At 37.2% G+C, this 15,395-nt stretch overlaps 1 protein-coding gene across 5 annotated transcripts in view; it reads left to right on the top strand.

Annotated features, from left to right (window-relative positions):
• Window positions 1-13,312, top strand: part of tiam1a (TIAM Rac1 associated GEF 1a) — a 112,113-nt gene extending 98,801 nt beyond the window's left edge. For all 5 annotated transcript variants that reach the window (XM_087270571.1, XM_087270574.1, XM_087270573.1 and 2 more), the window contains 12 exons: window positions 209-436; window positions 2,542-2,610; window positions 2,760-2,885; window positions 3,026-3,134; window positions 3,612-3,791; window positions 5,307-5,425; window positions 5,521-5,629; window positions 6,007-6,065; window positions 8,568-8,664; window positions 8,992-9,079; window positions 10,902-11,074; window positions 11,369-13,312. In XM_087270571.1, the coding sequence (XP_087126697.1) occupies window positions 209-436; window positions 2,542-2,610; window positions 2,760-2,885; window positions 3,026-3,134; window positions 3,612-3,791; window positions 5,307-5,425; window positions 5,521-5,629; window positions 6,007-6,065; window positions 8,568-8,664; window positions 8,992-9,079; window positions 10,902-11,074; window positions 11,369-11,877 (1,866 nt within the window). In that variant the 3' untranslated portion in view covers window positions 11,878-13,312. The remainder of the gene's footprint in view (window positions 1-208; window positions 437-2,541; window positions 2,611-2,759; window positions 2,886-3,025; window positions 3,135-3,611; window positions 3,792-5,306; window positions 5,426-5,520; window positions 5,630-6,006; window positions 6,066-8,567; window positions 8,665-8,991; window positions 9,080-10,901; window positions 11,075-11,368) is intronic.
• Window positions 13,313-15,395: the final 2,083 nt, after the last annotated feature.

Raw genomic sequence — 15,395 nt, 5'->3', positions numbered from 1 at the left:
GTATGATATATTATTGCTCGTTTTTTTGTTGTTGTTGTTGTTGTTTTTTTTGAGACACGGTGTAGTGCACTATTTAGAAGGTGATTTCAGATACAGCCCTTTTCTATAATGTTCACACATAAAAAAATGCGGAGAATGTTGAAGTCAGTTCTTTAAAATCTTGTCCTTTGTCCTAGAGTTAATTTGAACGATCTGTTTCCCTCCACAGAGTACAGAGCAGGTGACCGCCTTCTGCCGCAACCTTCATGATATGAATTCCAACGAGGGTCCCGTCTCCTGTTCCTCATCTTCCTCCACTTCTTCCTCATCTTCATCCTGCATGCCCAGCCCAATCTCTCCACTGCCTGGTCTCTTCACCCCTCGCCAGCTCTCTGACGCAGATAAACTCCGCAAGGTCATCAGTGAGCTGGTGGACACTGAGAGGACCTACGTTAAGGTTAGTGTCATCTGTTTTTTCAAAGCCTTGTGTTTCTGATTTACCATGTTATGTTTGAACTTTTTTGTCAGTCCATCAGGGCTGCATAATATATCAACATTACCACTGCAATATGCAACATCTCATGATTTATGATGTCGAGAAGGAATCATAATTAACGAGGCACCACATTTTAGAACACGTGACTTGTGGTAGCTGCAAACTTTAACCACAGCCGAATGAAAGTTTGTCATTTGCTCATTTTTTAAACATCCCAAGCCATTTTAAAGTTTTCAGGCTCATTAAATGGTCCTGTTTATAGCTTTAATGAAAATAATATGTATTTTACTTGTGCAGTGATTACTGTAAAATGTTATTTTACAGTTTAATATTCAATTTCTTTTGGAAATACTTCGCCCCAGAAAAACATAAAGCAAGGTTTATTGTGTATCTTTGTTCTATTGTATTTATCTGTACTCGTATTTTGTTTATTGTATTTCATGTACATGCACTACTCTACAAAATCATCCTAGTCATTGTAAAATAATGCATTCTTCCGAAGAAAAATATTCAACTTATTATATACTATATATTATATAACTTAAACTTATTTACTATAAAATAACTACAGTAGTGGAAAGAGTACTAAAAAAAATCATACTTAAGTAAAAGTACTATTGCCTAAAAATGTGGTACAAGTAGAGTAAAAGTATCTGTTGTAAATATTACTCAAAGTATGAGTAAAAAGTATTCCCTTCAAAAGTACTCAAGAGTAGTGAGCATTGCGTTGTAAAAAGCTGATGAATTTACTTTTTTTTTTTTTTTGTGGATGTGTGTAAACGTAACATTCTGTTGTGATTTCCCAGCAGGCACACAATGTCTAAAGAAGTTATTAGGTTAGATTTAGGTTGTGATGTCAGGTGACCAAAATTCAATGTCTAGCTAGTGTCTAAGTATTTAGGCTTTGATAGAAAGTGTCCAAAATCCAATGTGGAGCCAACATCTTAAACCAATGTCATCGTTGTCAAATACTGGCTTTTATTCATCAGGTATGGCAACCAAAATCCAACATCTGATAAACGTCATATTGGTAACGTCCACACAACCTTAAGCTGTAACATCATTAAACTTTGAAATTTTGGTTGATTTTAGGTTGGACGTTGAACATTAACATCGACCTGACCTTGGGTTCTGATGTCAACCCATTTTACATTTGGAAAAAAAGTGGTTAGGGTTAATTTGACGTCAATCTGACATTATGTTGACATCCTGTGCCTGCCGGGTGTTTATGGCCATTTCGGTCAATAAAAAATTAAACATCCGTTATTTACACATCAGTGACATGCATCTAAACCAGGGGTGCTCAATCCTGTTACTGGAGATCTACCCTCCTGCAGATTTCAGTTGCTACCCATATCAAACACACCTGAACCAATTAATTAGGACCTGAGCACCACGTGATAATTACAGGCAGGTGGGTTTGATATGGGTAGCAACTGAAATCTGCAGAAAGGTAGATCTCCAGGAACAGGATTGAGCTCCCCTGATCTAAACAGTCTCTGGGTCAATGAGTGTAAAGATTTTGGAAATCTTCTCGGACACTTTTAATTCTTCTAAACAATTTGCTCCAATTATAAATCACCCATGTCTTGATGTAGTCCATTAGGATGTGATTTACCTTCTATGTGCAATTTAATTGGACAGGAATCACAAGACACAATCCCCATAGACAAGAAAGAATAAAGTAGGGACTGCCTTTGAAGGAAAATAGTGGAGTAAAAGTAGCACTACTGCACTATAAATGCACTCAAAGAAAAGTAAAAGTACACATTTTTAAAACTACTTAGTAAATTACAATTTTTGAGAGAAACTACTTAATTACACTTTGATTATTTGTAATTTGTTACTTTACACCACTCAATAACTATACCTTACAATATACATATATAAATATTCAACTTAGTACTTTATATATCGCAGAAAAAATATTACAGTGTCAGTTTGTTTTCAGTATTGTGTAGTCCTGATTTCCATACACAACAATAATACTTTGCTACTAAAATTATAATAATACTAAAACTACTGGATAAAAAAAACTGTGCCTCTTTTCCACTGTCTCTTCACAGGACCTGAACATTTTAATAGAGCGCTACCTGAACCCACTGCAGAAGGAGAGCTTCCTCACCCAGGATGAGGTCAGACACAATATTTCTCTATACTTTTATTTTAGAATTTTTAATCAAGAAATAATCTAAATGTTTGTATTACATAGTTTTTCTTAAATAAATAGGTGCAGGTTTAATTCATAAAAATCCACTAAGATTATTTTTTTCTACACTCGTAGCTGGACGTGCTGTTCGGAAACTTGGCGGAGATGGTGGAATTCCAAGTGGAGTTTCTGAAAACTCTAGAGGATGGAACCAGATTAGTTCCAGATTTAGACAAACTGGAGAGAGTCGATCAGTTTAAGGTACGGTTTATTTTAGTCACTGAATTGCTAAATCTGTTTTGGTGCTGATCAATTTAAAAACTCATTTTTGTCTACTGATTTAGCACTTTTATAATACTTATCTTTCTGTGTTTTCTAATTCATTCTTATTAAACCTTCAGAAAGTTCTGTTTTCTCTTGGTGGATCTTTCCTCTACTATGCGGACCGTTTTAAGATCTACAGTGCATTTTGTGCCAGTCACACAAAAGTCCCCAAGGTCCTTACCAAAGGTAATGGAACTGCACTCTCTGAGACTGGTGTGCTATCATTAGCACTGCTAGGTTCCTTGAGGTATTTTAGTTGTGATTTCAGTGTTCAGTGACTGGAAAATTTACATTTTCTTTGTTCTATTTCTGAACCATTATCATCTGCCAAAAGCTAGTTTTCAGAGTTCATTTAAAGCTAGAGGGGGTGTTTTTACTCTCTGACAAAGAAATTATGCACCCTAAAGCCATTTACTGAAAGATGATGCTCATTTTTAAGGGTCTGCTAGAAAAAGAAAAAAAAAGTAATTTCCTAAGGCAACAAAGTGACTGACTGATATTTTTATGGTTAAGACTGTTCAACTATAAATCTTTCCCAAAATGAAAGGCTGTTGAGAAAGCTAAGAAGCTCTTGATCACCAGTATATTTAAGTGAAGAAAAGTATTAAACTGATTTGAAATTCCTGAGCCATCCCGTAATTTCTTTTTCACACTTTGATGCAGCTAAAACAGACCCAGAGTTTAAGGCATTTCTGGCTGAGAGGAACCCCAGACAGCAGCATTCCTCCACGCTGGAGTCCTACCTGATCAAACCCATTCAGAGAGTCCTAAAATACCCACTGCTCCTGAGGGAGCTTTACTCGCTCACCGACCCCGACAGCGAGGAGCACTACCACCTGGATGGTAAATATGAAGATTCACATACATTGACAGTAGGCTGTAGGTGGATCTATTCAGATCTCTACTATTCTGAGCAAGATTAGCAGGTTTTAAAAAGACTGTGTCATGAAAAACTGGATTTCGCTTGCTTCTTTGAAATATGTCTATTTCCAGTTTACTCAGACCATTTAGTGTAAACTACAGTATAGTTTGTTTTGCACTATTAATATAACTGGGTCATTAGTAGGGTTGCCCAACTTATAAAAAACAAATTTTATATATGATAAAGACTACAGTTATTTCTTTTATTTGTATGTTGTGTTTTTTTTTATTATTATTGAAACACTGTGTTCATTTACACATGATCATTTGCATGTGGGTTTTCAGTTAAGGCTACTATAAATAATAGTATAGAATTTTTGCAGTAAACTGTTTTTGTTTTAGCTGTTGTTGTTGTTTTCAAACATTATATTTATTGATTTGGATACAGTGTCTGCTTAACAAATATATGTAAAGGCAAATTAAATAATAATATTGTAATAATAATAATACTTATAGGCGCCTTTCAAAGCACTCAAGGACACCTTACAGTAAAGCGCAAGCAGATAATAAAAAACAAGCAGTGAAACTAACAACCAACAAAATATTAAACCAGCAAATCATTAAAAGCTATCCTAAACAAAAAAAGTTTTTATCTGAGATTATAAATTAGAAAAAAAAGTCCACCTGGTAAATGTGAAAAGGCAGGGAGTTCCATAACTTCCTTTGTAAAATTTGAGTGATTTGTTATTAAATTACATCTATTGCTTTGAATAAAAGTGTCTGCTTAATAAATTCATATTAAGTAAACTAAAACTGTTCTTTTTAATTTATCAAAAAAAATATTACAATTGTAATGATATAAATATAATTTAAAATGATTTAATAATGTAATTATTCATCATTGATCACTAATAATAATTTAATAATGATGATAATTTCCCCCCTTTGTCATAAAGGTTTACTTTACCCAAAAATTTGAATTTACTCAGCATCTACTTTAACATTCTTGATGATTTCAAGTATGTTGGAAACTGGTAGCCATTGGCTTCCATATTATTATATTTATAGTTCTTTAAATCAGTCCATAATGATCTTCTGACTGTGTGTGTAATCAGTAAGAATCAGGAACTGGTGTGTGCAAGTTGCGTGCTGGGAGTTGTAGTTCATTAACGTAGCGTGTGTGAAATTCTCCAGCAATCCTCAATGCAAAACTCATAATAAAATAAAACATTAAAACAAGTGTGTCAATCTTACTTACTGGAGAGCCGCAGCCCTGTGCAATTTAAGTCCAACCCTTCGTGGGAAAAAAAAAAAAAAAAAATATATATATATATATATATATATATACAGTTTCTTCAGTAGCAAAAAACTGCTTGTGCAATATCTAAAGGAAACAATTGAGAAAATTAGCCCATTCCCATCTGGGCTTTGCAGCTTTGGACTTTGATATGTAATTGTCTTTAATTGCAGATCATTAAGTCTTTTGTCTTTTTATAGTGGCGATGAAAGCCATGAACAAAGTGGCCAGTCACATAAACGAGATGCAGAAGATTCACGAGGAATACGGAGCCGTGTTTGACCAACTCATCAGTGAACAGAGCTCAGAAAAGAAAGAGGTATGATGACGCTAGTCTCAAATTCACAATCTTTAAACTATATTGCTTGATGCTTTTGAATTAACACTGACATTGACTGTTTACTTTGACGGCAGGTTGCTGATCTGTCAATGGGCGACCTCTTGTTGTATGACACAGTGGTCTGGATTAACCCACCGTCCTCTTTGATGAAGGGGAAGAGAGACCCAGAGCTGGCTGCCTTTGGTGCGTACACAAGAAGCGTTTCTTCCCGAAATAGAATGGCGTTCTCTTATTCAGTAGCCTGTTCCCTGCAGTAATGGTTTTCTACATCAGTAAAGGCCAGCTGTGTCTTTGGGCACAATGGCATTAGAGGAACCACCTTGTCTCATGGCTCTTAAGGCATTAAAGTTGCATTTATATGCGTTCAAAGTAATTTTTTTCCTTTGGCTGAGACATTTTATAGCAAAAAATGGGTCAGTTTGCCATTCAAGTTAGTTGTATTTCACCAGGTCACGTTTTAAACTAAAAAAAGCCCTAAGCAAGCATCTGTATTGTGAATGTTTAGACTTGTGTGGTTTTGTGTGTTGCTTGAATGTTTTTTTTTTTTCTCTCTTCTTCAGTTTTCAGAACAGCGGTTGTTTTTGTGTGTAAGGACTGCTCCAAGCAAAAGAAAAAAATCGTAAGTGCCTTTCCCCCTTTTCTTCATTATTCATTAATAGAGATGTGACACACAAGCTTAAAGTGCTTGCAGACTAGCGCTTTTAAGAGGTGTAGTTCTACTTTTTTATTGAAGGCTCCATTTTCGAGTGTAAAAAAGGGATGCCCTTCTCTTGTACTTGATTTGTTTCTGCTGTCTCATCGGCTTAGTTCGGATGGCCAACAAAACTCTGTGACCTTTCAGTTGTCTGTGATGTTGCCTCTCACAATTTAGTGTTTATACTGCATATAAAACGCCTGCCTATAAATCTATAATAAGGGTCTCTGACCTTACTTCCCTTTTCCAGTGCCCATCATTAAACATTTTAACCTTTGATGCACAACACAGACCTTAAGTGACCCGTCTGAGTTCTTAGTGCTTTGCAAGATACAGATTACTAATTCATTATTCCATTTTTTGCTTTGTCTTTGATATTCGTCATCTATATTGATGTATAAATACAAAGACAAGGATTTATCAATGTAATAATGATATGTGTAAATTAAAAACAATATTTTTAACAAATAATTAATTGGAAAATACATTTTTTCACACATTTTACAAAGTATCATTCATCCATTAGTAAAATAACATAAGGAATTAACATTGGACATTTAAGACACCATATTGTGGTTTAGAGAGGTTTTGGATAGCTTGTGCATCAAAGGGTTATTGAAAATTACTCACTCCCAGGCTATCCAAGATGTAGATGATTTTTTTGTGCAGTAGAAAATTACAGAAGTTTTTAGATCAAACCATGGTCATGGTTGATTGAAAACAATTCAAGTTAGCAGCACTTTTAGGGCTTGTACACACCAACCAACAACCAAACAACTAACACAGACGAAACCCAACTGTGATGTGAGCTTGCATCGGCTCATGTCTCAAACATACCAAGTTGGGGAAACTAATTTCCAGAGGAGACAGAGATGATTTGCGAGAGATTGTGGGAGAGGGATGGGGGATTGTGCATGACGTATCTAAATAGCTAGGAGGGATGCGGTGGAGAGGGGTGCGTGACGTATAAACAAGCTAACAATAGGGAAATACATAGAAAATCCCTGATGCCCGCAAGCAAATGATAATATTCTGGAAATCACGAGAATTGGGGTGTCTGATGTCTGGTTCCATCTTTCTGCACCACGAGAGGCAGGAGTCTGATTTTTTGTTTCCAATGACACGTTCCATTCCATTCAGGGACAGCTTTTTGATCCAGATAGAACAAAATCAGAGCCAAAGCAAGGTGACAGCGCAGTTGGGTTTAGAGGTGCTAGTTGTTTGCCATTGGCTTACGACTGATTAATACTTCTGCGTCAAGCGGTCGCATAGCCCTCGCCTTGGCTGGCCCCGACGTGCACCTCTTAAAAAATGTAACTACACGTCACAATGTGACAACATTTTTTTTGTTATGACTGTATATGGTTTTTGACTCTCAAAGTAAGTGCCTATAGTCATAATTAGCATGTTGAATGACCTGAGGGTGTGTAAATTACCAGCAAATTTAGATTTTGGCTGAAATATTCCTATACAACCCCTATGTTCACCCCCAAAAAACTATAACTATAGAACCGGTGATGAGCATGGGCGGTGCTGAGAGCCGTGAGTCAGATGAAGCGAGTGTTTACTGTGTTGAGTGCCATGAAGCAACTCCAGATGGAAACTTCTGTTTCGGGTTTACCTTATAAATAAAGTTGTTGCACGTACGCCAGTTCCTGCCTCTAAATGAGCTAGTTTTAGCTACTTGTAGCGTTCAGAAAAAACAAAATACCCACGAAGAAACTCAACACAAAGGAACATGAAAACCTACTGCCAGCTAGCGTTTCAGAAGTATTATTGCAGAGCAACACAAACAGCGCACAGAAGTATAAATGCACGGCTATGCGCAAGGCTTGCGCCGTGGGTCACGCCGGTCACTCGACGCAGAAGTATAAACCAGTCTTTAGGGTGTACCAGACCATAGAGTCAAAAAATCTTATTCAAGAAATCTAAATAAATACCTTTGCCTCCTGTTGATACACGAATTCTTGTATAGCCTAAAGATGCTGCTGATTTGATGTAATAATAGCTTTAGAAACTTCAGTGTATTGTCAGGAACCACTGTATTAATTTAGTTTTACCTGTATATGTTTTTTTTGTCTCTCAAAGAAGTACCTATAGTCATCGTTGCATGTTGAATGGCCTGAGGGTGTGTACATTAACAGCAAAGATTTATATTTTGGATGAAATATTCCTATGCAGCCCCTATGTTCACCCCCAAAAAACTATAACTCTAGGTCATTCCACACCAACACTACAAGTACTCACTACAATATTTCTCATCTGCCATTTTAAAGTATTCTGATTAGCTGATAAAATATTTACCATCTATCCGTTTGAAAAAGACAGCAAAATCATTCCTAAAGTGATTCCAACAATGCTACTGTATTAGAATGTTAATGCCATTTATTTCTTACAAACCCATTTGTTGGTGTTATTTTGTCTCAGGGTGGACCTCACAGAGTGTCAACCCTTGATGAGAGAGACCCATTTCGTTTTAGACACATGATCTCTACAGATGCCCTCCAAGTTCGCAACCTCCCTAGTAAGTATTGGTGTACTGTTCTAATTCTTTTCCTACAGCTCTATTCATGCTTTAAGAAAGAGCATAATGTATTTAACATCATAAAAGCCCTGATGACACTCGATAAGACTGCTTTTGGCTGTTAAATGTGCTCTTGCCAGAATGTTGCTATTCCCTATTGATGGAGGGGGGTCGAAAGTTGTCCTACAGGATCTTGGGGTCTGCACTCTGGTTCACTGTCCCAGGGTTTGTCTTCCCTGAGGTTCATTAGCTCTGCACTGATCCTGAAAATGCTTTCCCACAGTTCTTTTGTTAGCTGACAGTTAACCTGACTTTGTTTGGTTTTAGATTCCGAGGGCTCTGCAATGTGTGAGATCGTTCACGTGAGGTCAGAATTTGAAGGGAGACCTGAGAGGACTTTCCACATCTGTTGCAGGTGAGATGCGCTTGTAAATGACACATGCATTAACTTATCTGTGAGTTTTGCAGACCTGACATAAGGAAAGCGATGAAATTAAATTTGTCAAATGCTCATTCACATGTGAGTTCATTCAATTATATTAAGGAAAGCTGAAAGTCCATTTACCTCATATTTTGATGCTTCAAAAAGTTCATAAACTAAGAGAAATCTTCTTATGGTTTATTCACATCTAAATAATGCATGCATACACAGAGGGTAATGTTGTAGCTTTATGTTGTGCACTACAAAAACACTTCTTTTTCAAGTTTTGGGTGAATGGATTTTCAAAGCAGAAACAGGAATCCCTCAGGTTTCAGACCTACTTTCATGCATTTCATTATTGTTTTTATATGCCTTTGATATGAAGATTAAGAAATATAACTAGAATATCAGCAAAACTGTATTTGGACATTCTGACAACATTAGTTTGAAATGAATAAATAAGTTTAGTGAAAAATAATATTTTATATAAATAAGTATAAAATAAGCAAATATTTTATGATAAACTTTAAGTATAAAAAGAAACAAACCAATAAATAAAAAATAAATAATATTGTAATAGTTTGAAAAAAATACAGAAATTGGTATACACAAATTCAAATTTAATTTAATTAAGTTTAATTAAAATAATGAGGCGACACAGTGGCTCAGTGGGTCGCACTGTCGTCTCACAGCAAAAAGGTCGCTGGTTCAAGTCCCAGCTGGGTCAGTTGGCATATCTGTTTGGAGTTTGCATGTTCTCCCTGTGTTTGCATGGGTTTCCTCTGGTTGCTTCAGCTTCCCCCACAAGTCCAAAGACATGCGCTATAAGTGAATTGGGTAAGCTAAATTGTCTGTAGTGTATGTGTGTATGGGTGTTTCCCAGTGATGGGTTGCAGCTGGAAGGGCATCTGCTGTGTACAACATATGCTGGACAGGTTGGCGATTCATTCAGCTGTGGCGACCCCAGATAAATGAAGGGACTAAGCTGAAAAGAAAATGAACGAATTTACAGACAAACAAAATAAACAAAAAAAGTGAAACACACTGTCGGCTGCATTGTAAATAAAACTATCAAATTACATTGAAATTATTAATAAAACATTAAATGAAACATATATAGTAAGTGTCTAAAAATTAATAAGTAATACAATACTATAATAAGTGGTGTCAAATATAATGTAACTTAGAAACTAAAACAGAAACTTATTGGTTTCCAAATGAAAGTTTACACAAAAAATGCATCTTTATACTGTATAAGAACTAGTATATGCATAGCTTGTACATTTCAGGATGGGGGTTCCTCACATTAGGGGGGTTAAACAACAAATAAAATAACCAAGTAGCACCTAATAATAAAGGCTGCTGGAACTTTTCTTAACTTAAATGTCACTTTTGTGAAATGTTTGAAAAGTGTGCTTGTGCCATCATTTCTTATATAATATTCATTCATTCATTTTTTTTCGGCTTAGTCCCTTTAATAATCAGGGGTTGCCACAGCGGAATGAACCGCCAATTTATCCACCATACGTTTTACGCAGCGGATGCCCTTCCAGCCACAACTCAACACCGGGAAACACCCATACACTCTCACATTCACACATATGGCCAATTTAGCTAATTCAATTCACCTATAGTGCATGTGTTTGGACTTGTGGGGGAAACCGGAGCACCCAGAGGAAACCCACACCAACACAAGGATCTTATATAATACACACATTTATTGCTTAAGGGTCCAAATACTTTTTTGAGGCCATTACTTGGGTATATTCCATTCTCTTCTAGAGCAAAAATTTTAAACATGCTTTTTTTTTTTTAGCTCTCCAGAGAGTAAAAAAGACTTCTTAAAGACTGTTCATTCCATCCTGAGGGACAAACAACGGCGCCAGCTTATGAAGACCGAAAGTTTACCTCCAAATCAGCAGTATATTCCCTTTGGAGGGAAGCGGCTTTGTGCGCTAAAGGGTTCACGACCCACCATGAACAGAGCTGGTAAGTTTGCGACGTCTCATGCAAACTGTAGGATTACTTTTCTCTTTAATACTTCCCTTTATTCCTCAAACTATCTCATCGTTTGGCTCTTCGCCTTTCAGTCTCTAACATGATTAATTGCGCAGTTTTTATCTCAGTCTTTAGGCTGAGCTGATTATTATGTAACCCCCCCAACCAACCAAAAAAAAAAAAATCCTAGTGTCCATCAGATATTGCTGCTTTCTTTCCTAAAGGACAAAACTGTCTACCGAATTGTAGTTAGCATTCACATCAGTTCTTTCTACTCATCCACAGTTTCAGCACCATCTCGAACCCTGGGTCAAAGGAAGCTGATTCGTAATCGTATCACCATAGACACAGGTGTTATTTTTGATGACGACTCATCCCAGGATCTATCACCAATCACCCCCACAGAACCCCCATTCCATAAACCCCAGCAGCCCATCCGGGACACCGACCGCTGGGTGGAGGATCAGTTTGACCTTCAGATCTACGAGAACCAGGACGACGTTAAAGAGACGGACATCCTCAGTGATGACGATGAGTACTGCCAGTCCGTCCGGGCCCCATCCTCTGACCCAAGCCTGGAGGAGTCCTTCGAGGCTCTTTCAGTGGAAGGAGATGAAGACAAGGGTCTCAACGGGCTCTCCGAGGACAAATCGAAGAAATCCCACGCCCCCTTGAAACTGACCCTTCTGAGAAAGCAATGCGCAGTGGAGGGTGTTTCTTCGGAGAGGGACTGTGAGGTTATTTGGGTTCGAAGAGACGATTTTAAAAACAGCTGCAACAGTGACATCTTCTGAGCGGAGAGGGAATATGCAAGCTGTGATGCTGTTATTTTTAGACTTGTGCCAGAATAAGGCAGACGCTTACTGAGTCCGAGCTTTCACGGACGTGATGCACTGACAATCCTACTGAAAGAAAGCTAGAACTGAAGAGCTTCTTGATGTTTCAAGCCACTTGAAATATCAATGCAAGATCAAGCTGAGGGACATTCGAAGATGCCAACTGTACAGCTCATGTATTTATAGAGGCTTCATACTGACAGACATCAGGCAGCTACGTGTTCATTTAGCTGATGTTTTTGGTTGGAACACAAAATGGTGGTCAGTTTGTTTGCTCGTGCTTCATATCTTCCTTTTTATTCAGGGATTTGTGACTTAATGCCTCGTATATTGTTCTTCGTAATGGCTACAACCTGGAGGGCACCCATGCCAAAATTGCAAATCCATTTGATGTCAATCCACTACCTTGATGTCAAATTGAGATCTAATATTGGTGTCAAAAAACACATCCGGTATTACAGTCCTGTAATCGATTTTTGATGTGTTTTTTAATGCTTAAACGTTGTCGTTTGAACATCAAGGTAGCTTACATGCAATGTAGAAAAACAGAATCATACATTTGTAGTTGAAGCCTTCAAATGAGTAACATATTTCATATAGTTTCATATTTTTTGTGTCGTTATTTTGGTGGTCGAAATTTCATCAATGTATTGACGTCAAGGTCTTGACATCAAATTGATTTGCATTTTGATGTGTTTTTTGGATCTTGCTTTACATCAAGGTGCCCGCCAGAAAGGGGGTGATTTTCGTGGAGCACGTCAACATTCCCTTGAAATGCCACGGCTAGTTTTGACCAGCTGTTTAATGCTGTTTCCTTTACATATTCAACCGTTCCCTGCTTGCTGTCTTCGTTCCCTTTTCTTCATAGGTCACCAGCAACCCAGTATTAAAGATCACTGTTCATCCAACACACAGAGAAATATTATTCTACTTGAATTGTGAAGAAAGAACTGCAATAATGTAACTCGTTATTTCGGAAAGGATATCAAACTAACCATGATCCTTTCTCTAGGGGCTTTGGTGTGCTTAGGCACATAAATAAGGCATTATAACTCAAAGCACCCCTGCTAAGTGATAAATGTAGCAGATTTTGTCTTGCTAAGAATGAGATTTGATTTTTATGGTATTTTGTACACTGGTAAAGATAAAGCTGGACATGTTACTCACTCCAAGTGTATTTTAAACACCAGAAACGCCCTTCCATGTGAAATACAATCACTGCACCTTCAGCCATGGTTTCCTTTTAGTGAAATTGACTGTATTTAAAAACGAAAACTGTAAAAATGCCATACTTTTATCCTCTGCCTTTTTGAAACTGTGTATGTTCATACTGTGGAAATACTTATTAACCTTAAATAAATCTTCCTAATTTATATTTGCAGTTTTATCCAAATAACTTTGTGTGTGGTCTGTTTTTTGTCTACACCTTTGCACTGTTTTAAATGAAGTTTGGTGTCATTTGTAAACACAGGAGCTCATCTTCTGAAAATAATGCAGGTTGGGGAGGTTGAGATATTATAGCAGTTTAACAAGCTGAAAAGACTTATAGTTTCACAATAAATGGGTCTTATTAAAATATTAATATATTGACTCCTTTGCTTCTGATTGGCACTTGCAGTTTGAAATCTCCTTCCTGATTGGTCCCTTTTTTAAAAAGTCCACTCTAATGGTCCTGACATTTTTTTTCATTCTACATTTGAGGCCAAAAAGTTATGGTAGCATGAATGATTTCAACTATTCCTCTCCAATAAGTTCCCAATTTACAATGAGTAAGTTCCTAGTTTCGAACTTTAAAAGACATGGCGCAACGCCTACTTGTCTAGTGTCCGAGTCTTTAGAATATATCTGAGAGTGATCATGGGTATTGATGTTTGCCATACCTGTCAAGCCTCCAGTTTTTCCCAGGATTCTCCCGTATTTTACAGTTCTATCCCGCTATCATCCTGTAAAGGTATTTCTTACGCATTTTCAATCTTTTTTTACGAAGGGTGGCAATAAACAAGAGCCAAACCTCCCTATATGCAACCCATAAGGAGCCAAAACAAACACCATAAAACAGTTAGGTTCAGTCTATTGTTACAAACTGCTTCAACGTATTCAACACAGCCTTCGTTTTAACTGGATTTTGTCTGAAATTATGTCATTTCAGTTCATTCTTCAATTTCATTTGAAGTATATCTGGGCCTTAATCTTGACAAGGAACCATATGCTACATTCCATACAGAGTAAATCCACCCATGAAGAGGACTTAAGCATGAAAACAATGGTCCAAACCGGGGTGTCCAGAATTGTACCTAGAGTGTCTCTGTTCTGCACTGTCTGGTCCCTAATTCAATACATCTAAGCATTATAACAACTTCCCTGTTTAAAGAAATGTGGCCCGAAGTGTAAATCAGTTTTATTTTTCAAAATCCTTTATTCCGAAGAGCCCTTCGAAGTGACCAGTTTTTAGCACTTCAGTTTGGAACAACGCTTCAATATGGCAGCCATGGTGACCTTCAGAGTGTGATATGGCCCTCCAAGACTGTCATTAGGGGGGAACTCTGCAAGGCAATGGCCCTCTAGAACAGTGGTTCTCAAAGTGGGGTTCGGGACCCCCTGGGGGGTCAAGTAACAATGACAAGGGGTCGCTTGGTGATCTCCAAAACTCAAATAAGTTTTATTGAACTATTTGAATGACCATATTTTACTCATAACCCACAGAGGTTAATAGTTGTGCTAAATAAACAACAACATACAAATAAATGAAACAAAATTATTATTATATTATTATCTATTATAAATAAATAAAAATCAGTCATCAGCCTTTACTTTTTATATCATAAATTAATAAATGAATATAAAAAATATATATGGTTATTAGACTGTTGCATGTATTTGTTGTCAATGTGCTTATGTTTATACATGCCTATAGTTGTGTCTACAAAGTTTATATATTTACAGTATAACCACCTTGAAAAATGGGGGTCGCGAGTCACTGACATTGTTATTTTGGGGGTCGCGGGCTGAAAAGTTTGGGAACCCCTGCTCTAGAAGCAGGCTTGACAATCTGCCCTAAACATCTTCCTTTTGTCTGCTTCTTTCTAACATAATACCACTTTAAATGCCAAGTGCACATCAAGGGCACATATTTGTTCCAAAGTAGGGAGTTTCATGAGCAATCTCCTAAAAATATTAACTCAAACTTCAGATGACTCGTGGGAATGAAGGAGAAAGTGGTAAGCACCCCCCATGTTTCTTCCACGTTATATTTGTGACGCAGATGCAGTCAAAATCTTTTTTTATCCCCTATAGGCATGCATCCCTTCAAAGTCGTCACTCTAGAGACTAGAAGGTAAACCATTCTAAGGGATTAGGGCAGAGGGATGAAACGCAGATGTAATCTCATGGTGAGTCAGATTTTGATATCGCCAACATGTTTACATAATTATTCTTGTCTTATCAAGTTTAACCAGGAGGTGGCAGTGCAGTGCTGT

Source organism: Danio rerio, chromosome 10 (genome assembly GCF_052040795.2).
Source record: "Danio rerio strain M-AB ecotype USA chromosome 10, GRCz13ab, whole genome shotgun sequence".
In the NCBI taxonomy this organism is placed as follows: Eukaryota; Metazoa; Chordata; class Actinopteri; order Cypriniformes; family Danionidae; genus Danio; species Danio rerio.
This window is presented reverse-complemented; position numbering and strand designations above follow the sequence as displayed.